Genomic DNA, 25,903 nt, shown 5'->3' with positions numbered 1-25,903 from the left:
TGAAATAATTATAGTCCCCTCAAATTCCATCAGAAAAGCTTTCATCTTCCAACCAAAATGCAGTTTGTAGAGGAATTCATACTCAATATCTACAGCTATTCAGTTTTTTGCCAAACTACATCATTGATTTTTAATTAATTTTTTCTTCATGTATTTTGGTGTTTTTGGTACGAATTTGTGAAGGAGTCTGGGACAGTCCATTTTATTTACAGGTGTGAGCCCTATAGGCCTACTGTTAAAGAACTACAAGTCTTTCACGCGTGTCCTGTCTAATTTTTGCACATACACCTCAACTGTTATTGAAAATAGTAACACTAACAGGGACAGCGAACTGCTTTAAGGCGGTCCCTAAGCTGCTGCAATGGGTAAGATGTGATTTATGTTAGGGATAATGTAAACATACGTAGAAGTGCTCTCTTTTGTTAGAGTGACGGACTGAACACCTGCGATTAGAGTGCATAACATTTCAGCCCATCCTAGGTATGTAGGCCTACAAAGCAAAGATTCTGGCTTCTTCCCTCTGAAGAAGACATAAGCGTGCATCTGCTCCCACAGACATATGAGTAAAGATTGTGCTTTCGGTACAGCTGAACTGTATAGTATGTCGTTAATTGTCACAAAACAAAGAGGCGCAAGGGAAGTTCGAACACCACAAAATTACGCAATGATACGCACCTGTCGAAGAGATAATCACTAATTTTTAGGCGCCAGTGACCCACAGTCGAAAACGGTGCGGAGATATATTGGGCAAACAATGACGACAGACCTCAATTCATTCGTACACACCAGAGCTAAGACAAATCATCCGCGCTGGGTCAGTGTCGATCTCCAAAGGACAGTTGATAGGCGAAGCTGTCATTAGTAGTCAAGTTAATGCAAACTGTTCACTAAGTGTACCGATTTCCTTGTCTGTGCAAACGTGAACACACGTGCACGTCAGCTAGCACATCACTGCACTGATGCGATCTCGGACGTCAGTCGCTGGCTCTCCTGCAAAAAGGATTAATGATGAGACTCGGACAGCTTGGGAAGCCAGTGCAGTTATACGGCTGCCTTGCATCACACCACTTGCGCGGAACACCGAGAAATTCTGCGATGACATCGATTGGCACTTCCCATGCATCTTCAAGCGCACACACCTCTTACGTAATACAGATCAATATAAAATGTTCAGAAAGCCGACGAACGATCTGCACACACACATGCTTGCATTGCCTTCTGCTACAGAGGAGAGAGGAAGAGTCGTTTCATGCATGATAGCGGGCTGTAATGTACTGATTCAATGTAATTGCATATGAAATAAAAATTATTCTTTCTCCATCTCCCTCTTCATTCTGTCCCTCCAGAGAGAGACTAGGGACGTAGACTACGGGAGAGTCACGAACGTCCTCTGTTTGCACAGAGACAATGAAGAGGTGAAAGTACAAAAATACACACGATAAGAGGTCTTGGCAGCATCCTCCAGAAATTGCAATTCAGTCTGGCTCAAAAAGAACCACGTATGTGCATTCAACAGAGTCATCTCATGTTGCAGTGCATATACTATGTGAGTTATACAGCTTTGAAACAGAATACTGAAGCAAACAGAAATAGAAAAGTGTAACATCAATCAGACACGTTGCAGAATTAGATATACAATAGTGTAGAAAGAAACGACATTTCACGATGCTTTCACATTTTCATGGGACAATGATGTAACTAATAAGTCACGTTCACATTACGTTAATTACCGTGAATTACGTGATGTGATGATGTCATTGTCTTCCCCAATTACATTCACACCAATCTTCACTGGATTTCCTCTTATGGACAGGAAGAGACTGAGGAAAAAAAACAATATCGTCTTGACATTTGTGTTGTCAATAATCTAACAGCGATGACTTATGTGGGAAAAATATGGCTGCGTATTACTGTATAGACCTATCCGAGATTACGAATCAAAAGTTTCGAAACATTTTTGCGTATTGCGAGAGTTTGGAGGGGATAACACTATCACATATACAAAACTGTAATGGGACCACCATCGTTGCTCAGTAAAAAAGCATGTTTAAACTTTGAAATTCCACAACTTTCAACATTCTTTCGCTTCATATTTTGACGAAACTTGTAACATTGCTTCCCCTTGATTTCACTACATTTCATGGTCTGGAAGGTGGAACGTTTCTGTTCACATGATTAACTATTGGTATTCCTGATGCTAAATATGGTCTATGATCGTCACACTTCACATATTGATCCCATTTCAGGTGGTTGATGACTTCGACGGTGATAAGAAAAATCATCAAATTTACTGACAACTAACACCAATCATGTAATGACAATGAAGACAAAAATTATATTTCAACTCGGACATTAGTTACCATAGTGTCAGTTCGAATGCCACAACAAATAACTACAGGTAATCTAGTTTGATTTCCTGATAACCATGTTCTAGATGGTATGATATTTCTACTTTACCCACATATAATCAGAGGCAAATTTCATGGCGTAAAGGGCAGGTGAGGGAAAATGAAGGTGTGCTAACTTGAACAAATAAGAGAGTTATACAACAGTTCGTTATTCCCAGGATTTATTAGTCCGAAGGTTTGTTAATCCGAAAGTGAGGTATAAGGTTCGTGTTTTTTTTTTTTTTTTGATAATGAAAAAAGTTCGTTATTTCGAAGGTTCGTTATACGACACACGGTCTTTACATTTTCGAATTAAGAACCTTATATCATTTCCGATGAGCAAACCTACTGAATAATGAACATCACCCTAATATAGAGTTTTCTATACACATCTTGCTGACTGATTTCTTGAGAATCTCATATCATATCATATCATATCATATCATATCATATCATATATCATATCATATCATATCATAACATCATATCATATAAGCTCATCGTGTCATGTCACGTCATCATAATCATATCATATCAATATCATATCATTCGAATGTTATTGTATTTTGTCTTCTTTTTTATTGAAGATTAAAGAGAGCCATATATTGGCAAAGACACGGTTTGTGTAATGATATGCAAAGGAAAATCTGAACAAGTAGTGATATCGTAGATGCGGTTATCCTTATCCATTATCCTTGTCGGCGTTGCTGCGCCTTAATTCCTCCTATACATTATTGCCTCTGAATATGTATGTAGGGAAATCTGACTCCAGAATAGTCTGCTCGAGATGAGCGTGAGCATGAAACTGTACTAATAACAAGCACAAGGGACCTTATTACCTCCTGGGGGCATTCCTCATGCAGATATCAATTTCATCTAAGAATAGGAACTGATCGATGAGGCAGCTTCGTCGTAAAAGAAGTCGCCACGAATGTTGATCAGTCATAGACTCTCTCATATAGTTTTCTCAGTATGTCCGCTTTCATTCCCAGCTACATTCGGTTTCACTGGATACGTGATCTCACGCAGTCACGTCATCTTGCCTTCTCGGACCCAAGAGAAGAGGTTGAGGAGACAAGAGAGATATCAGGAAGACTAAAACTTGCCTTCTCGCCTTTTTGGACCCGTGTGGAGCCGGGAAATGTGTAAACGTCTCGCCGGGAAATGGGCAAACGTCTCGCCGGAAAATGTGCAAACATGACGCCGGGAATGCGAAAACGTTCAATTTTGCGGGGAAATGTGCAAATCATTTACTTCACCGATATTATGTATAAAGATGGTAGATAAACTGTATTAAAACTGCGCATAAACCTTTAACATTTATATTTTCATGATAAAATCCTTGACAGATTTTCACCAAACTTGGAAGGTAGCACCATTATCGTGATAGGATCTGAATTTGTTTAAATTTATAATCGTTTAACATTACAGTCATCAATGTCTTCATAGTACTACCTTAGCTCTATCTTTTTGGCTCTTGAGAAGAGTCTTGATGAAATTCCATAGATATGGGATTCTAAGGCTCTTCTACCCCCGTATATATATATATATATATATATATATATATATATAGGACTTGAGATGCTATTACCCTCATATTATGATACCTTCTAAGCTAAATGAAAATCTGTCGAGGGGTTTTCAAATACAACGGTGTACAGTCAAACGTGTCTATAGCGGCCACCCAAGAGAGACGGAAATATAGTGGCCGTTATAGACAGGTGGCCACTATAGACAGATTCTTTAACACGCTTTTTCTCTCTGAGGGATTTGTTTTTAGTGAACGTATACGTCAGTTGGCCGCTATAGACAGGTGGTCGCTAACACAGGTTTTACTGTACAGTCAAACCTGTCTATAGCGGTCACCCAAGGGAGACGAAAAAGTGGCCATCATAGACAGGTTGTCGTTTGCCCATTTCTAGGTCGGCTCCACATCCCGTCACGAGGATAAGACGAGATCTGGTATCTAACTCCCTCATTTTCTTGGACTTGGACACGGGAAGTTGAAAAGATCAGATCTGGATATCGCCTTCTCCAATGATCTCGGAACCGAATGGTCGAGAAGGTACTCAAAAGCATCAGTATACTACTTTACAGAAATACGTCCACTCTAAATCCTGATGTGACTGCGATTCCCGCCGTGAATTGAGTTAACGAATATTCTAACTTTACTTGTAGGACCATACCTACAAATTTACGGTGCCCTGAGATTATTACAATACCATACAATCCGTAACTGAAAAGAAAAAAAAGGTTCTTAATTCCAAAATGAAGTAGTATTTGTTAACACTGAAATTAATTAGGGTTTATCTATCCGAAATTGAAAATGTTCGTTCGTTCAGATATGAAACGATTTTTTGTCAATACGCAAATGAAATGAGATCACCTCGAAATAGAACACAGTGTATTAAAATGTATTGAACAGCAGGTCTCAAAACATCTCGCAGTGTGAACATCCCCCGCCCTGCTTGCCTTTTGTTTGTTTGTTTTTTAATTTCTTCTTCTTCTTCTTTAAATCTGCCGACATGTTTTTGTTTTTCTCTTTGTTTATGACATGTCTTCTTGTTATTATTTTTAAGCGGTCATGCATGACTCTTCACGCTATATACCCGATATCACCTTTCCTTCGTCATTTTCAGGTGGAGACGCTGCATGCATTAAGAAGGAGGTGAAGAGTGTCGTACCTCCAAAGTATAGACCTGTGCGAAAAAATATCCTGTAATTTTTTTATGTCGAGTATCTACACCATGCGTGATACCATTCCATAGGTCGGCTCAGGTCAGCTCACGCAAAATTGTGAATGACAGGAAAGGGTGGGGATAACGAACTCCTCTAACGATGTACACAAAGTGATATTCGTATACCAGCCACTCGACATGGCCAAATATCGCTTGAGCAGATTGTGTCTACTGTATAGCAATTGCTATAGGTCCTTCAAAGTAATGGGACCTCCATCATATCCATGGATAGACGACTGAAAAAACCTCCCCACAAAACAAAAACAAGAGATTAATCAATTTTTAAAGGACTATAACTGGCTGTTTCATGATAGCGAGATCATTATTGATCTATATGTATTTCAGATATACATACTTTGCTATATGTTGTTTTACGACGTGATGTGAATTCGGAGCCGCGCATGGCGCGTTTGCGAATAAGGCAGAAAGAAACATATATGAGGACAGGAGATAATTATAAAAATTGTTACTGCCTCTCTTTTTTTGAGGTATTGTTCACAACCATTCATTAAACAATAACGACAAAATACACATTATTAGTCACAATATATCACTTTCTGAATCAACATCTAAAGTCCAGCCAGGCGTCACTACAAAACGAACACGACATACCCACAGACAATTTACATCATTATACATGTTAAAAGGGAATTTACCTGTCATAGAATTATGACTTTTTTTTTCAATGCAATATTAACAAAACGAATCACTGAATTTCAAGGAAAGTCGGAATATCCGTTCAAAAGTTTTGTTGCTACCATCGTTGGAGAAGAAGGCGACAACACCATATGAACACAGTTCGTCTTGTTCGTGATGTCATAGTATGGGCCGATGTAAAGAAATGTGTAAAGAATATTCCACATAATATTTGCATTTTCTAGAATAGTAACCGAGCACTCGACTTTAATTCCCTCCTTCAGAACGTAGGCAATTGGTAGGAGTAATGATATCACCCATAATACATGCATTTCGGTCTCACAAAGAGTTGAGGGAATGTGTTCTTTCATCAAAACTTTGAAAAGGTATACATGTCCGACAAACTTGACTACACATAATGTGTTGTACAGTTTCTGCATTCACTGAATTAACATGTGACATCTTGGGGGATGTCCCTTGAGCTCTTATTTTGTCTTCCTCCATCTGTTCTCAAATCTAGGATTATGCAAAGTTAGAACGTTTCCATCCCAGTTGAAAGGTTAGTCAGACTTGTCCATTTCGAGCAGTCCCGATGTAAAGAAACGCAGTAAAATTACAGCAGTATTAAACCAAACAGTGCTCATTAGGCGTTTTCACATCAGCCCGATGTTTCGAAATAGCGCGCTATTTTGCTATTTTCTGCGAAAAATATCTCGAGGTTGGATTTTTATCGGGCTGATGTGAAAACGCCTATTATGCACACATCCGTAGCATTCTCAGACTCCCGTGTCATAAAAAATACTTCAAATTCTGTGCTCCCTGTTTACGTGTTACCTTTACAAAACACTGCTAATTTCATTGTCTATTATAGCGTCGCTGTATGTCGAGTAAATTTGAGCAAGTTTACTTGTCCTTATCAACCCTTGTGAAAACAGGTAGTGCGTGGAATATGAACACGTTTGTACAATTCAATTCAATTCAATTCAAAGGTTTTATTTTCGCTTCTTTTAACAGAACGTATACAAAAAATATGGATTCGACATGCCTTTGAAGGAATGATACATAGATAGCAAAGAATAACATTTGTCAATAATCATTACAAAATTAGGCATTTTTCATACAGACATAAATACATTCTGCGAAAAAAAGTTGAGGTACCCACTCAAAAGACTATGCTTGTACAACGTGGGCACCTCACTGGAAGAAAATAAAAGGTGAAAACTTAACTACAAGTGTGCGGGATGAAAAAAGAAGTGATAATGTTCCCATTATGAATATGGTGAACAAATAACTTTTTTTTTCCTAACGACGCGAGAAAAGACGAAACACACACCAAAACAAAGAAATACAAAAACGACATACCGCACAGACCGATGGGAGGTGAGTTCTTCCGAAAGGGCAAACACGCGTCAGGTTTGTAAATCACTTGTCCTTTTCTGTTTTTGCGTGTTTGCCAAAAGAATACCAAACATTGTAAGTTTACATTGCGTCGCGTATTGTGGGGTGATCTTAAATTCATAGCTCAAGCTACATTGTGTATTACAAAATAATGGGCAAAGCAATGACAGTGCTGAGGTACACGCGCGTACAACAACAGAGCCAGTATGAACAGTAGTATTAACACTGGTGAGGAATTCAGTACCTCGGTAAACAGCTAGCCTTTCTGCAGCACGTTCATGGAAAATTAATGGGTTAAACATTAAACAATCAAGTATTTATTTTGAGAGAACGAATTTATATATGGCTTCACTAGGCGATGAGTCAAGACAAGAATGATATAGGTTGCCACTGTGGAGTAATATTATTATTACGGTCTATTTATTCGATTTCATTATTGTACATGTAGGCCTACTGTGGGAAATTCTGTTTCCTGAATCACCGTTGGATTATAATTGTCTTATCCTATAGTGTGCCCAAATAGTTGTTACCTTGATTAAACAATGCATCAGTTTTCACTGTAATTAAGTTTTGTGAAACCGCAAAGATTAGGCCTACCTACAACTAACAAAATAATATACATTGTACCCTTCGAGTACAAAGAACAAGATTCAAACGAGGAAAATCATATGAAAAAAGGTGTCAAAGCAGAGGGAAACATCTCCTGATTCAGATTATCATTATTACTTTAAAGATATTCGATGATCGATGATCGATTCACTTCACCGATTTTCGTCCCGGAACAGCCGTCTTATTCGAGCCTTGAATCATGACGTCACGAGAGGCTCAAAACCAAAGAGGTTCTCAGTGCATTATGAGGCCGTCATTCATAAAGCACGTATTTTCAGGCGAGCAGATGTACTATGGCCTGTCTTTCTTCGCATCAGCTTTCTCGGTTGAGCCATTAAAATGCCTAATTCTTACCTGTTATTGTACGATTATAAGACTTTGAGTTTGATGTCGAGGGTGAATTGAGTGATGGCAGCATCAATGACACTGATATCGACAGCGACGAATTCGGGTAGGCGGAGGAAGCAAGGGCAATGCGACACGGAGCACGGTGATTAGATTTTTTTTTCTTTTATGTTTATGTTGATATCTGCGCGCTTCACAGCTGCAGCAGCGCGCATTGAACTTTTATGGCGCGTTTACACCGAGCACGGTACGGGCAACGGCGGGCCGGGTTTTTGCTATGGTGCGTCAAAAGGATGCATGTCTGCTTCTGTTACAATAATCACTTCCGCGCTAATAATTTTGTTACAATATTAAAATTTGACTGGGGATTAATTGTTGCTGTTGATTTTGATATAAGAATAACATTTTGGGTGATATTGTGCCGAAATACTACTTTTCTTAACAGAACCAGACATGATTCCCTTTGGCGCATCATAGCAAAAATCACCACGGTTGCCGTTACCGTGCTCGGTGTAAACGCGCTCTCACTACCATCTCTTTGGTTACTGATACTTTACACGAGCAGCCTGATGAGCACCGTACTATACTAACTCTATAAAGCAGGGAGGTGTAAGAAAAGGTCTGGAGAGACAACACTTCGTAATTCATGCAAACACATGTTTGGGTTCGAAGCGTTACAATGGGATGTAATAATATAGCATTCCACTATACGTTTTGAAGTCATGCTCCGCACCGCTCTAGTTGCAAGACGACGTTCGGAGACGAAGAACGCATTTCACTAGCCTTTCGTCGAATTACAGGCTTTATTTCCCCGTGAAATTTTAAATGAAATACTCGAATTGATTAAGAGTAGTTTAGGAAAGAATTCAATATTATAAACATGTATATCTAGTTTCTTCGTAATTCGCAAATCGAAATGAAATGAAAATCAGGCCCTCTTGAAAACCTAATATTTTTCTGTTATAATGCGCACATTTTCTGCATGTTAGTTTTCTATCATTTAATCTGGGATATTTTGATCTTTCAAGTAAAGTACTCCGCTAAAGCATGCTCCAGCGTGCTTTTAAACTATTTGCTGTTAAAATTGTCAGTTTTACACTGCATTTTGATTCTCTGCTCCAGTTCAAGGTACACAAATTCATTGTTGCCATCACATTGAAAGAGAGAGAGAGCGAAATGCAGTAGGGGCAAGTATTTCTAGATGTGAAAGCGCTAGTCCCGATTATTGATGCTCTCTTTTGTCAAAGCACCTGATTTCCACCTGTAGTTTAGCGCATAACTTCTCGGCGGTGCCGCGCATTCTTCAAAGGAGAGCAGGAGTTGTCTCTTCTTTTCTTACACTAGATTCTAGTGCAGTGGATGCATTCTATTGTTAGCTGGCCGGTCGCCAGCGGAAAGCTAGCAGACGAACACAAGGTGAACGCAGGACCTACTTCGTATACGTCTCACAAAAGACAGTATCGGAACTGTTTACTGTACGTACGTACAGACCTCCATACAGACATACTGCGGACATAAAGCCAAACCCAAGGGGCCAAGGTAAGTTAGGTTCTAATACAGGGATCCGAATCTGCAATGTATTTAGCTAGAATCCTGAAATTTCCACGGTTTAGAGGGTATTTTGGGAACACTTCAATTTTTTAAATGGACTGTACAGTTCTGGTTGAGGTGAGGGATTAGCTTTTAACGTTTTGCGAGATATTCAGAAACTACTCTATGAGATGTGGGTAAAGAGCATGCAATTCTCAGGGGTATCGAAAGTTTATTTGATGAAAATCGGTTTTGAATTGGCTGAGATATCCAAAAACAAGGTGAAACAAAGATATCCTAATAAAAAGGCGTGGCCTGTCGCCTTTTATTATTATCATCACTTTTTTTTTTGATATCTCAGCCATTTGAAAACCAATTTTCATCAAATAAACGTTGAAGCTTTTTTAAAATTACATGCTCTTTCATATGCATAAGAGGTTTCTCATTACCTCACGTAAGAATGTTATAAACCTGAATCCCCACCTCAACCAGTACTGTAAAGTCCCTTTAACTCTTAGGAGTAGGACTAATGTTAGTTTAGCTAGATCTCTAACGTAGCTCTATCTAAAAATCTAGTAGAGGTCTAACGTTAGTCCTGACTATGGATGTGCAAAATTTCAAGGGAATCGATAGGCCTAATGTTACGTGTTATTGGGGCCTAACAGTTCTTCTTACTGAAATCTTAGTTCTAAGCAAGATAGATTCAATAAGTAACTAGACAAGCACTCTGAGAGCGCAGACCTCCGCCAAGTAGCAACTTTAATATTTCCACCGATGATCTTGCTCTTCCACAGAGATCAGTGATTTCCAACCATCGTAAATTTCACGATTTGCCAATATAGAAGCCTTTGTTACGTCATAAACCCTCAGCTGCGAGGCGCGCCTTGCCCTTACAGAGACTAGGGCACGTCATTAGCTATGTTCACACGTACCGTCGTGGTTACGAAACTAACAAAGTTCACGTAGGCCTACTTCCTCTTTTTTTTTTTTAGGAAGATAGCTCGCTGAAATGTGCCTACGGATCATGCAGAATTCACGCCTTGAACCACGGCGCTGTGTAGCAACAGCGCATTTTATAAGCGCAGGGCCGATCACAGAACTCTTACACATAGAAGAATCACTCGCCACCCGTTTTGTCGCCGTCGCTCGACTCATTGTCACGTGACGTCCGCCATTTTGCTTAGCGGAACTTTTTTGCATGCAAATCCCAGCAGACGCCATCCACATACAGTGACTGCATGTTGCACCGTGTTTTTCTGACGTTCCGAGACCCTGAGCGAGGCATTAAAATGCCATATTGTGCGGCTGTAAACTGCACAAATCACTTGACAAAAGGATTTGGAAACAGGTAAGTTTGACACCAAGCCATGATGAGAATAAGAAGTAAATTAATTCCCCAAGTAACGTTACAATTAGGCGGATCGGTCGTATGTTGGCTTTCTTGTGAGCGCAGTAGCAAAGGTAGTCCCAGACACTGGATTTTGTGTTTGCCGTCGACATATCTGTTTACCACCAAGTACTATGCAAAATAAAAAAGATCAAGCAGGTCTAATTTAGGCCCTGGGGCTATATTACACTCTGTACGTTGTGTGTTGGGGCAAACAGCTTTGTACATGAAAAAAGTGTAAATTTATGTAAATTTGAGCTTAGGTGTAAACTTTACACGTAAATTTATTCTTGTCTAGCTAGTTAGAGTCATAGTACCAGTGCCTGGTGGGCCAGTGTCAGTGTCAGTGACAACACTACAGTCGTTTAGATACTAGATTGTCTAGACTGACTGTGTACTCTAGTATTAAAGTAACCCCGGGACATTGCTTTCGCAATATGCAATATTTGTCATACATGTATTTGCGAGACTTGTCTTGCCTATATATTGTTGCCACGTTAACATTTCGTACTATACCATATAGTATGTTTTCACACTCATAAGGATTTCATTTTGAATTGTGCTTGAAGCGAACAAGTGCAAGTGAAATCTTGGATTATACAGTATTGCCTTTGATATTTTTTTTTTATATTCTTGCCAGTGTCCATTATTCATGGTTTTATTTTGCTGCCATATTGTATGCTAAGTGATTGTACATGCATTTGCTTTCATGATATATACAATACATGTAGTTGTCTTATTTGTGACGCTTGTTTTGCCTACATGTACATACTTTGAGATGCACTGTAGTATGTTTTCACACTCTTTAGATTTCACTTTGAATTTCGTTTGAAGCAAATGGGTGTGTGTGAAATCTTGCATTATACAGATGTTCATGGATTGCCTTTAGTTGATATTGTTATGCCAAGAATGCATTTGATATTCTTGCCCGACAGTGTTCATTCTTATGAATCTTTATGGATTTTATGTTGTTGCTATATTGCATGATAGTTGATTATACAGGCATTTGCTTTCGTGATATACAACATTTGTTGTATATCTGTGATAGTTGTTTTGCTTACATGTTGTTACCAAATTATGTTTTCATACTACACAGTGTATGGGATAGTGTTTGTTAAACTCATTACTAAGGATTTAATTTTGAATCATGCTGAGCTAAGTACAAGTGAAATCTTACATTTACAAATGTATTGCCTTTGTACTGTTGCCAGGAATGCCTTTGGTGTTTTTTTCAGTGTTCATAATTCGTAGATTTATATTGCCATAGTGTATGCGGATCAACACAATATGTTTTCATACTATACCATAGTGCGTTTTTACACTCATTAGGATTTTCTTTTTGAATCACGCTTGAAGCTATCAAGGGCAAGTGAAATTGTGCACTATATTGATGTATTGCCTTAGATAATCTTGCCAGACAGTGTTCATTATTCATGAATTTTATGTTGTTGCCCTATTGCATGTCCATTATAGATGCATATGCATTTGATTTTGTGATTACAATAGTTGTCACAAATTTGCGACACTGGTGGTCTTGCCTATCATTTGCATAATATGTTCCTGACGCATGTACTGCCTGTGATTATAGCCGCCGTATTAGGTATGATAATGGTACGTGTACTTCAAGCAAATGGTATATCACTGTACTGTGGTTGATTCTCAGCAATCAACTTTGACCTTGATGAATGTCAAATAAATTGTAAAAAATCAGGAAAATTAACTCTGTCCAACTTAACTTTGTTTTTTGTGGAAGACAATCTTGAAAGGAGTTCATGCTTGTAATGTGAGTGTGTGTGAGTGTGTGAATACATATATATGTATATATGTATATATATATACATAGATAATTATATATATATATATATATATATATATTGATCGAGTACCAGGTAGTCTACATGTTGGTGCAGCAATATCATGATATCGAAAGTAAAACAGAAACCAATTTCATGTTGATCACCAACATTTTATTTACAGCACACAAATATTTGAGCGATTCGCTCTTTCTCAAGTGTTGTTGCAAATCGCTCAAAAATTGGTGTGGTGAAATAAATTGTCGGTGATTAGCATGAACTCGATTTCTGTTTTATTTCATGTATACAGATATACAGTGTATACATGCCTATAGGCATATTGCTTCCTATACCAATATGTGCAATAGTGGTAACTACTACACACTACTAATGATAATGATAACAGCAGGAATATAGATAATTAAGGTGATGTTGTTTTCCAAATTTATGTTGAACGAGTGTCAGATGGGGAAGATGTATTACATGATCATATCCACAAATCATTGATTTTTACATCTGGACTGACTGGAAATTTAATTTGACCTGTTTAATGGGAGAAAAATCAAAAGCACGAACACACATCTTCTTACAATATCATTGGAGGGGGAAAAATGCAAGACATAGGGGTGAGAGGGGTATCAGAAAAATGGCAGGACACAGACAAGGACAGGCGCGCGTCTTAGATTATTTTATACCAAAGCAGATCACGTCTCCGAAGTCAAATAGATCTATCCGAAAGGGGAAAAAAACACCTGTTTCAATACAGACAACTTTCAGGGAAGAGTGTGAAATAAATAACATAAATGAGTACATGAATCTGTGGTCAACGCTGGATTGAGAAGTACCAGTTTGACAGTTTACAAGTTCAAGTAAATATCAAGGGCTATAGCGGCTGTCATACTGTCCGATCAGTGAGTTGACCGTACCGTACTCGCGAGGAGCTGCGGAGGTACCGCTAAGCAACATGGCGGCATGTGCACTGAGGCGTCACATCCGGGGTGCGCGGTGGCGACACCGAGCTCAGCGGGTTGTGAATGGGTATGATTCTTCTATGTGTAAGAGTTCTGTGGGGCCGATTCGTTCCTTTCGTGACGTCATAATTTCGTTCCTCAAATTCCCCGTCAGATCGGGTTCTGGTGGTCAGAAGAGGGCCTCAAAACACTATCTCTCCATCGCTCTAGAGACGTATATTCCTAGAGACCTATAAGCTTTCTAGAAAATGTATAATTCACCTTATTTATGAATATCGAGCTATTTTTCTCGTGATGAGAATTTGAAATAATGAAAGATTACAATGGTTTAAAATAGGATTAGAGGAATCATCTTGATTATTATACCTGACAGGGTAATAGACCTGACGTCATCTTTGTTTTGTTATGATTTGTTTCTTTAAATTGTATCAAAGAAAATGGACATTTCTTTCTTTTCGCATAAAAACAAAGTGAGGAAAGTTATGGAAGTGACGTCACAAGTCTGGTGACCATGACAACAAGTTGGCGCCAATTAATGACTGTTGTGATGATCGACATTTGGTTATACATTGTACTAGGTTTATAACTTTCTGTTCATCTCATTTCGCACAGTTAATAATTTTTTTTTTTTTTTTTTAATGGTGGCAAGGCAGGGAAGGATCTAGCTTTTTTCCAAGGGGGGGGGGGTGGGAAGGGGTATCCCCCTCCCACAGTAGGGATATTTTTCATTTTTAGGGTTGCCAGCTATGCAACGATTTTAGGCATACTTACCTGCTTTATTTTTCCATTTTTCCCATATTAAATTACATATAGCTTACTACACATATCGCAGGAAAAGGTGAAATACTGTTTTCCCCCAAATTATATTCTTTTTCAGCCCTCCAAACACTGCAATTTCTATTTTAAGGTTGCCATCCCTCCATACTGTTTATGCTTGACGAAGATCAAAAGGCATTCTGATTATGCTTTTTCTTTCCCACTGATCAGTACATTAGCTAGGACACTTTCATTGCCGTTTGGCCCAGATAAATTTTGGGGGGGCAAAACGAGTTTTTGCCCCCCCCCCCCCCCAAGTGTCCCCTGTATAAAACAAATAATTATTCAATTATTTAAAGGCCAAAATGAACAATAAAGGCACTTTTCTTGTCTAAAAGTTGTCATTTTCATAACTGAAAATGCAAGATTTTCGCCTCTTACGGGGCGAAAATCATAATTCATTATTAATATACATTACAATATTTACTTATAGGTAAATTTAGTGTGCAGATGGTAGCCTCGCGTCCTCGAGTGTGCCCCCTGAAACATATTATCTTTAGTAAACCTCACATTTTCCCTTTCTTTTATGCTTTTTAGCAATAAGAATGATCTTTATTGCTCGAACAATGCGATCACGTTTAAGCTTTTAATGAATACATTTAAGACGAATGGCAAAGTGAAAGTGGCTCGCTCGCTCTGCCCGTACATAATGAATAGCAAAATGAACAGTTTTCAAGTTATGATGATAGTCCTTCGCAGTGATTTTTGTTTTACTACGTTTAATTCCCTAGAAATTGTAATTAAAATGTTCTGTAAACGCGACTTATATAATCTATTTTTACAAAAAAAAAGTCCCTACCGTGATACCCCACTCCCATACCCTCCCTCGCCGAGGTTCTCACAACGTCACATAATGTACCCCCGTATGTTATAATCGTAGTCCTTCACACTAATTTTTTTCGTCATGTTTAATTCTCTAGAAATTTGCTTTTAAATGCTCTATAAACGCGACTTTTGCACTCTGTTTTTACAAAAAGTCCCTACCGTACGAGGGGGGGGGGGGGGGGAATCCCCCCTCCCACACCCTCCCCCTGCTCGGTCGCTTCGGTCCGTCACCGAGGATCTCACACCGTCACATAATGAACCCCCGTATGTTATAATCGTAGTCCTTCATACTTATTTTTTTTCCACCATGTTTAATTCCCTAGAAATTGCTTTCAAATGCTCTATAAACGCGACTTTTGTTCTCTGCTTTTACAAAAAGTCCTTACCGTCGTACCCCCGCTCTGTCGCTTCGCTCCCTCGCCGAGGATTTCACACCATCAATGTGCCCCCTTCGAGATTTTGCCCCCCCCCCCCCCAACCAGCGGCGTGCCGATTTTTTAAATACTATTTGAACCCCCGTAAGTGATGTTTTCCTGGCATCTAACGCCATGGAGCCAATAAAAAGCAGTCCATGATAACGTCTTTTTAGATCAAGTAACATTTTGATATACATGCAGTTATATCCAGAGTTATGTACTGTTAGGTTATCAACTTTATAAGTTAGTGAGTCTGGACATAATTATCTATTATCATCATAGCGTTTTCCTATGCACATTAAATTTTTACTTGGCAGCCCAAGGGGGGGGGGGGGGGGGTGAGAGGAGGTGCTAACACATGCGCTGTGAGACGACGTTCTAACACTGTATGCGCTATAGATGCCTATACCTTGGAATACACCTTGCTTCGGTAATCAACGGTCGACAGGCAGGACTGGACACAATGAGCAAATAGGGATGAGAGACTTTAGTAGGGGTTATCCCGTCATGATAGTGATAAAATCGAGAACACAGAATACTAGTAAACCTATGATCACAGGACTTCTCACATAGTCCTATCCCGCATTTTTCTGACACACAGTTTGAACATAATTGATATATACAAGTGTTTACATAATGTATACGATTTTATTTAAGATATGACTTAGAATTTTATCTTTACACAGATGTAAATAAAGAAAACAAATAAAAGATGCTATTAATGCAAAAAAAAATATGTTGAAAGATTAATAATGTGCGGATCTTAGTGAACATGTAAATAAACTGTACAGTGAGGACACAGGACAAGGTAGTTTTTCTGGAATTTTCTCACAGAATGTGCACTTCAGATTTAATCTCATGACCTGCAAAATGGCCACGATAAGATAGGACCTATACAATAATTTTAAAGCCTAGCGCCGTTGAAAACCAAACCTTAGATACTTAGATATTAATGTGAATATCTATAAGCGTCAAAAGTTTTACAACCTTGCACATAACAGCTGTATAGCCCATTAGCGGGGAAATCGAACACCGCGTTCATTACGAAACCTAAATCAAGTAGTGATGCTATCATAATGATTTCCCCAGAGCGGGAAATAACTCAAAAAGAATATTGACTAACCTCTGCTCTGTATGGTTGAAAAGAAGTAATTGCAGCTCCGAGCCTGAAGAGTGGAGAAATGACAGAAGATCCACTGCATCAATCACCCAGACTTCTCTTCTCGATTTGAATTGAACATCTTGGATTGAGAATACGTTTGATCCATTCTCATCCTGACGCTATGATACACACCCTTGTAATTATTCTCTCGCCTTCGTATCCGAGGTGACGTATTTATAATGTGAACGAGGTATGATGCGGCGGCGTGCCAATACCCGCACGCACCGAGAAGTGCTTTATGATATAAAAACGAGCGCTTCGCGGTGATACTCGAGTACTAGAACGTCTGCGATGGAGACCGACCGAACAAAATCACGTCAATTTCAAAGACAAATTCACGAGCAATTATTGGAGGTCGTGTGTGTATGGGGGGGGGGGGGGGGGGGGGGGGGGGTTCGAGATTGATGGTTTCAGTTGGCGCTACGTTGTGGGCAAATTGGGCCCCAAGAATGAGAGATTTTCTCGTTAGAATTAGGCACCAGCTAACTGGGAGCCAAGAAAATTACTTGAAGGCGGCTCTTTTTTTTTTCTTCGAGTAGGACAAGCATGCGTCATAGCAAGAACATCACTGTGTCACTCGTGAGAAAATAATTTGACCGCGTACATTTGCGTTTTATTGATGCCAATAACAACAACAAAAACAACAAAAATAAATCCATACGAAACAATCAGAAGTGGTTGATGAAATGCAAGGAGTGAAAAGTTCAGCTCTCATTCAATGATAAAGGAAATATCCTGCACTCGAAACCGCTGGTAACGCATTAATCCGTTCTTAACGCTGATAGGGTCTATAGTAAAACATACACCACGCACTATAGACCTATATATTTCAAATCTGCTGATATGGTCTTGCTCTATAGAGACATAATATACAGCAATCGGCAGTTTGATTTGAATGGATTTGCATTTGCATTTCCAATTCCATTTGCCATTGATGTTGCATTGTTCAGCATGGGTGATGGCAGTTCATGAACACTTTGTAGTCACTGACGGATGCAATGGCATTTCTTTGAACACATTCAACATAAAAACTTTTTAAACAAAGCGTATTTGGGGGGTAATCGAAATCATAACTCACCCCCGGTATTGTTTCAATCATGCTCTGCATTGTATCATGGTCCCTAATGCGACATCGCGATGTCTATAATTACGTAGGCTTATGGGCCTACGTTATTGGGAAGACACATCCCGCCGTTGCAGAGCGAGAAATTTAAGAAAGTGGAAATGCATAATCTGTGTGGGGCTCGCAAAAAACCAACCAAACAAGTAATAAGATGTCACTGATCTTTATTATTATTATTATTATTATTATTATTATTACTATTATTTATAGTGCGCTTTTCCCACAAGGCCCAAAGCGCTTACAATCAAATTCAAAACATGTACGACAGTATGTATAATTGGATAAATGTTACAGCTACGAACTAGTTGCTACTGAAAAGATGTGTTTTCAAAGCTTTTTTGAACACACTAACTGATGGAGACTGTCTAACGGTAAGTGGTAAATTGTTACAGTGCTTTGAAGCAGACACAGTAAATGTCTGCCACATAATATTATTAGAAAGTTCCTGCGCTTTATCACCTATATATTAATGAATGTCGCGAATGTTAGTTACTGGTAGGATCACCTAAAAGGAAAATGAGAGGAATGGGGGGGGGGGGGGGAATAAGATAATTTTACCACAAACATTCAATTATCTCCATCTGCCTATGTCTTTGGGATGTGCTAAAGTGAGAACAAGTTCATCGAAATGTCCTTAAGACGAGAAAAGTCAAGAATCGTCATACCACCTCATGATCTTTCGGACAGTCAACTCATTATGATAATCAGTTTTAGTGTCAGGGGAAGGAAACCATCAGATTTAAGTAGAATACATCGTGTTCCGTTACAGGGAGATGCGTCCAGCAGAGTTGGATGCGCCCTAAGGTGAGCCTCGGGGTTAAACGTCTCGCCGGGCCGCTGCCGCTCCGAAGGCGCCTCCCCGCTAAACGAGGAAATCAGACGCTCCAGAGCTGTCTTATCAAGAATTCATGACAATAATCACCGGGTGATGACGCGTTTCGTTTCAGAGGTAGGATATCGCCAGCACTGATGGCGCTGTAAATCGCCCCCGCGAAACGATCCCTCCTCTCTTACACGCCTGATCATTGATTTTGTCTGTTTTGTTTGCTTGTGGTTTTTTTTTTCAATAAAAATATAAGTCGAAGGAAGTGATAGCCACGTTTATACGCGATTCTTCACATAAATATCTTTCAAATCTGTCCCAAAATGAATAATTATTTTCTTCGCATTCATCTTAGATCTAGTATATCGGTGACGTCACCGATGACTTTAAAGTGGATGTTACAATCGCTATAACTTTCTCGCTGTTGCGTAGTTGTGAGGTGATGACATTTGCACATGTATATGTGACGTATGTTCCTCATTCTGTGAAATATGTGTAGGACTATGTCACAAACTCAGTACACGTTCTGCATTTCCTTTGATTTTAATGAAACTTTTGTTTGGCGAGGACCTTTATGATGAGGAAATTGTGAACGGTTCACAATCTCCTCTTCAAAAAGGCCCTTGCCAAACAAGAGTTTTATTAAAATCAAAGGAAATGAACTAATGCAGGGAAATCCAGTCCAAATATAATTTAATCGCAATCGGGTGAAAAATAAGGAAGCTATGACAGTTTGAAGTTTCGCTTTTTAGATTTTAATGACAGAAACATTGAATTTTCATTTTTTTGGGTTTTTTTACACAATCGATGGAAAATTGTGAGGATATGACATGTTAGCTCACTCATTTGCATACCCATATCCACTGTACAAGAACTGTTGTGCAGAAATATAGCAATACTTCAAAATGTCATGACTTCCTTTTCAACCGATTTCAGTCCAAATTTTACCGTTGAACTTGTAAGATTTTACTCTTGTTTATCACACTAAATTATATTTGGACTGGATTTCCCCTTGAAGTTTAGCGCCGGTCCATGTTTCACCCTTCGTGTGCTATGTGTCGAGTGGCACAGAAAGCCCCACATAACGTTGTACACACGTATTATCCAAAGACCTTACACAGAATTACAGTGCTAAGTTGTTGGGATATTATAATAAACTCAAATCACCAGAATGATAGAAATCTTACAGTGTATCAAAATCATAAACCATGATTAAAAGTTCTCTGACATCCATTATTATGTTGACTTCTAAACTTGAAGCGAATAAGGTCTACAAATCACAAGTTCAAGATTTCTTTTAAAATCAAAATGTGTATGTAACACAGATTTGGGATTACAATGTACTCCATTCATTTTCTTTCTGAACTCTGCTCAGTAACGTCTTGCTCCGGATCGTGGCTCATTACTGGTCGTGCGTGGGCGCGTGATGGCGTTCCTCTTGGTAAGTTGTCCTTGTGACATTGCTTTTTTCCTTTATGATCTCTTCACATGCTCGGTGTAATCAGGGAGGCATCTCCTTGGTGTAACGTTTGTTTGTTTGTTTGTTTATTTGTTTGTTTGTTTCATTTTCCATCTAAGAAGATGGGTAGATAACCCATATTCGGCTGCAATAGCTGGCCTTCCGATCATCCGTGGGGTCCAGTTGGATGCCGTAAGGCGGCACGACTTAACCGTGTTGAACACCATGCTCTTTGCGATGAATGAAGTGGGATCTTTTACGTGCATGAGTTGTGACTCTTTCACACACGGGACCTCCATTTTAATAAACTGAGGCGCAGAGTGTTTTGCCTCTTATACTAGAGGGGCTGTATGATATATACACAACACTGCTCAGTGGCACCCGGATATCGAACCGGGGTCCTTAGGATCGTGAGGTAGAGGCGCTATATCGATTTTGCAAACTCACCGCTCACGTCGAGATGTTATGCTCCTTGAAATCACACTTCGAACGGGTGGTATCAGTGCTGCTCTCACAGCAGAATACTCTCTCCACCCCCCCCCCCCCCCCCCCCTCCTCACTCTCTCTCTCTCTCTGTTCGTGTACTGGCGAAAACAAATGCGTGTGTTTTGAATAGGACCATGCGGGAATACAATTATTGTATGTTAAGACGGACAGCGTAGTACTTTAATATTTGAAGATCAAATGGGACCGTGCGTGCATTCATCACAAAACCAACGAAAAGTTACTCGCCCAGATTTTACATGAGGACTCAAAATAGGGTCGTTGGTCAATCTTCAGTTTCTTTTCTAGATATTTTCTGAAAGCAAATCTTTATTCTAAGGTTTGGGATCTTCAAGGGTCGGTAAATTGTGATTTTTGCGGTTTTTCTCCGACATTTCATTGAGGAGCGTGATTATACGCATGTGCCATGGCCCCCTTTTAAGTTTAAAAAAAAACCCTCTACACTTCACACCCTTCCTTATCTTTCGACTCTAAAACTTTTGAAGGGATGGTGCTACTGCTTTGAAAGTTAGTATCAGTAATTACAACTAGCATGTGCTGATAGAGAGTACAAGATTTCAGCGTAATCTGATAATCCCTTCATTGTGGTTACAATGGAGTTTTACATCCCGTTTTTTTTTTTTTTTTTTTGTCCCATTCATTGCACAGAGTGCAGCTTGGCGAGGACCAAACTTGAATAGACCATTTTTAATGCCTCTTTACTCTGTAAACACTTTTCTAGAGTGTGCGCTTTCTATCCATTATTTTGATGGGCTTATCTAATAGGAAACTCCATTTTGTATTAGGCTATACATCATCCTAAAGCTGAGAGCCTGTTTTTTCAGAATCTACCCTTCACTAAAAATCCATGTCTGGAGACTTTGTGATGGTTTTGTGATGCAGGGTCTCGAATATGTCTAGATCAATATTAGATTTAACAAAAAATAAGAAACTAACATGTGCAGAATGCGCGCATCATGGTCATGAAAAATATCAAGATTTGTTGTGGACCTATTTTCATTCCATTTATTGTGCATTACGACAGAAAACGTGTGTATTATTTCAAAGTTTTCTAAAATTACTCTAAAAAAGTATATAGATTCTTTTAAAGAACAATTTGGAAAAGAAGTTAGAGGTTATACACATTTATTTCAATCTTTAGATTGAAATTCACGTCTTGTAATTTAATGAAAATGTGGAAGCTTTTTCTTCATCTCCAAGTTTTGATTTGCAACTAAACGGTGGCGGCCATGACTTCAAAGGGTAGTGTTAGACATCCCATCGTAATGCTACCAGAACCCAAATGTGTTTTCATAGATTAAGAAAAGTTGTCATTCAATCCACTCTCGTGTAACAGCCCCCTAGAAAGACATTATCTCTCCTCTTCTGTTTCAGTGGTGACACATTTGCTCCTTTGACAATTATTTTGGTCTTATTTTCTCCAAGGACTTAGGGTTACGTACGGTTGTAATAGGGTTTTACGTTTAGTTTGATGGGACGATTAGGAAAAGGGTTAGGGTCACGTGTGTGCGTAAAATTTATGTTTGGCTAAGCGTGCATATAATTTCATGGGAGCAATATTGCTGAAGGAGCAAATGTCACGGAACCGTTTCCCATGGTGAGCTGCTTATGAGGAATATCAAACAAATTATGACAATGTCTTTCTTGGCTGTAATAAGCAAGCCGAGGGTATCTAGATTTCATATGAATTTGTGCCGAGGGAAAGTTACTGTTTATAAATGCCTCTTCATTAAATCAGTTTTGACTAGACTCTCGGAAGGTACTGTATACAGTATTTGTATACTGTAAATGAGGCGCTCTACTTGAAATGTCTCTTTCTGGTACTTTCTGGCAGTACACAGACAAGAATTAACATGCCTTAAAGTTGTCTGCTAGTGCGTGTATGCACGAAAATAATTATAATGAAAATGTGACATTTTGATCAATAAGCTTTTTGGAAGGATACTATTTCCTTGGTAACTGGTACAATTTACTCCATAACCTTCTCTTTTACACTGCTTTACTGTTCTAGCAGATTTGACTGATTTGCTACAACAGTATTATGTAATCATTTGCAGCTTGGTTGGGTACACAGGCTTGTTATACTGAGCTCCATTTATCATTCCATATATCCGAAAAATTCAAAATTTCATAACAAAAAAGTACCCCAGACAATTTTTGAGTTCCGATTAACTTTTATTCTGCTTGGTTAAATAGTGGTCTTGATCATATTTCTATCCATATCAGCTGGACCAAAAAACAAAAAAAAAATATATGAAAAAAAAATAGTGTGAAAGGAATGCGTATTTGCTTCTTTGGAACCCTGTGTATCTTTTGTTTTTCATTCTTGAACTCTATTTTTTCACGGTTTTTGTAGGGATTTTCCGAAGTCTATTCATAAGCCACATGTTTTCCATATCTCCAGACAAACACATACACCGATCCAAACACATGCACTCACACATTATCATGTTTCACGTTTGCTTTAAAAGTCTTCATGGTGCATGCCTAATCATTACTGGGAACATATCAAATAGATATCCCTAACATTGATTCATATTAAAAAGTCAATTCTCATCTTTATTTCATAAAAATAGTGACATTAACAAATTTGTAATAGAAAAACTTGCATGATAATACATTCCTTTCTCTCTTCTTTCAAAATCACATAAATGAACATGCATGATATGTGACTGAAATTTAAGTACTGCAAATCGTTTAACTGCTAGTATGGTTTTGAAAAGGAAAAATAAGTACTTTGATTAACATAACTGTGTAAATGGCACATAATATTGGCCACCACCTAAAGCTAATCAAGTAATTCTTACTTTTTGGAACACTGTTAGTCAGACTTTATACACTAGTTACTTATGAGCTTTATGATGTCTAGCACTTCTGAACTTTGCACTGTTACTACATACACACAGTTTTAAGTGGATAATATGCTGCCTCCTTTTTTGGTTTAAACTTTACATGAGGAGACTGTTTTTTGTGTTTGTTTTCTTTTTAATAATTTTCATCAGATGAAGATATGCAAAATATACTCAACATAGACCAGTTACGAGCACCATGTAATATTATAAAATGGGTTCAAGAATGTAGCCAATTGGAAGCACTGAAATGAGTCACGTGTGCGTGCATGATTTTTTACGATCATGCACGGCCTTGCAAAAAAGTGTAAAGTTTACACTAGCAGTGCACACTCAATCAGTTGTTACAAGTGCATCGCGCGCTACTATACGCGCTGTCAATCCTGTAAACAACTTCTCGTTCGGGCTGCCAGCCGGCCTTTCTTGTGCATAACGTGTGGCATACGTATACGCTTATACATACAGTACTTACATGTGCGGGATTTCCGAGTGCAACGTGTGTAAATGTTTGGACGAACATCTTCGGACATCTTGACTTTTGAGCATGTAGCTGACCGGTATTGACCCACAAAGGTACGTGAAAAATGCTGTTAGTTTTCGACCCATTTTATAAATCAAATAATACACAGGTTTGAGTTTGTGACGTTACTGGAGATGCAGCTCACTCTCGGGTATTTACATTGTAGTGCAACATGCACTCGGCTTCGCCTCGTGCATGTTTCACAATTGTAAATACCCTCAAGTGCGCTTCATCTCCACCAACGCACTCTCACCTGTGTATTATTTGTATAACATCACCTTGGAATTTCGGCTTTATCAACCTCAAGAACTTTGGGACACTCCAAAACCACAACTTGCTTTGTCCTATGAGTGTCAAGGGTCCAAATGTCATCCAGTGTGTGATGAATGCTAACAAAGACCTTTATACCGTTTCACATTTACAAGACAAAGTAAATGATGACAATGGCGTCACTAAGTACATACATGTAGAAGGTCAAGGTACAGCTTATACAAAGCAGGGAAACATGATAGAGACGCTGGAATCTGCCCAGTAAAACACACACACACACACACACAAAATAGATAAATGAAAAAAAAACAACAACCAATTGTGGTTTGGTGCTCAATCATTGTATTATACTATTCATTGTTCATTTTTCATGAACAAGAACTTCTTTCATTTGGTCTTTTTTTTGTGTGAATATCGGTTTGTTTCTGTTAAAGCATTTTCACAAGCCTGTCAATTGCAGTTGCATAATTGTATTTCATACGTGTAATACTAATAGCAACCCAACTTATCATTTCAGAAATTCCTCCCTCTGTCTTAAGATCTGAAAATTTTTGTAAATATCTTTCTGATTCTGTGCAGACATGCATTAACAAGTGATAATTATAACCGGTTCCTTTTATCTTCCTCCATTATAGAAAGGATATATATAATTACATATATAAATATATATATATATATATATATATATTTATTTATTTATATATATATATATATATATATACATACATACATACATATATATTGTCGCTGGGGTGACAAGACCTTGTATCTGACATTTTTGTGAAAATTACATTTTTAGATTAATGGTCAAATAATGGGTTAAGTTATGTCCTGGCCAAATCCCAACTGTCTTACTCCAAAAATGAAGCCACCACAGCATGTCAAAGGAAAGGCTATCCCATTCGCTATAGTGCTTTGGCTGCCATTTTTTTTTTGGCTCTCCTGAAAATTTGACATTTTTTAAATACGAGGTCTTGTCACCCAAGCGATGATATACAACTGTATATATATATATATATATATATATATATATAAATATATATGAAGAGTAGTACAAAGATCTTAATTGCTTGATGACAAATTTGGTATAAAATATCTCCAGCAAAATTCCCTTGGGACTAAATGAGTCAACACTGGTGGCTAATCAATTTAAATAATATGTCAAACTTTGCTGACTGAGCAGTATGATGATGTTCAAATAAATGTGTAAAAATAAAAAAATTAATCCAGCATACAAAAATTTTGAAAATTGCACTGTCAAAAGCATAAGATTGCTGAACAGCTACCACCATGCTAATGCACCCCTTTACTGAATTGTTAATTCCGACACTACTATTGGAAT

At 38.5% G+C, this 25,903-nt stretch overlaps 1 protein-coding gene across 1 annotated transcript in view; it reads right to left on the bottom strand.

Annotated features, from left to right (window-relative positions):
- Positions 1 to 4,249: 4,249 nt before the first annotated feature.
- The window catches only part of LOC139733178 (arylsulfatase B-like), a 74,298-nt gene continuing 52,644 nt past the window's right edge, over positions 4,250 to 25,903 (bottom strand). Inside the window, exon 8 of the mRNA XM_071644021.1 lies at positions 4,250 to 4,375. Coding sequence (XP_071500122.1) covers positions 4,250 to 4,375 — 126 coding nt within the window. The remainder of the gene's footprint in view (positions 4,376 to 25,903) is intronic.

Source organism: Diadema antillarum, unplaced genomic scaffold (assembly GCF_040938485.1).
Source record: "Diadema antillarum isolate AM-2024a unplaced genomic scaffold, OU_Dant_1.0 seq00000462_RagTag, whole genome shotgun sequence".
NCBI classification, from domain to species: Eukaryota; Metazoa; Echinodermata; class Echinoidea; order Diadematoida; family Diadematidae; genus Diadema; species Diadema antillarum.
The sequence above is the reverse complement of the archived record's forward strand: the minus strand, read 5'-3'. Positions and strand labels throughout refer to the sequence as shown.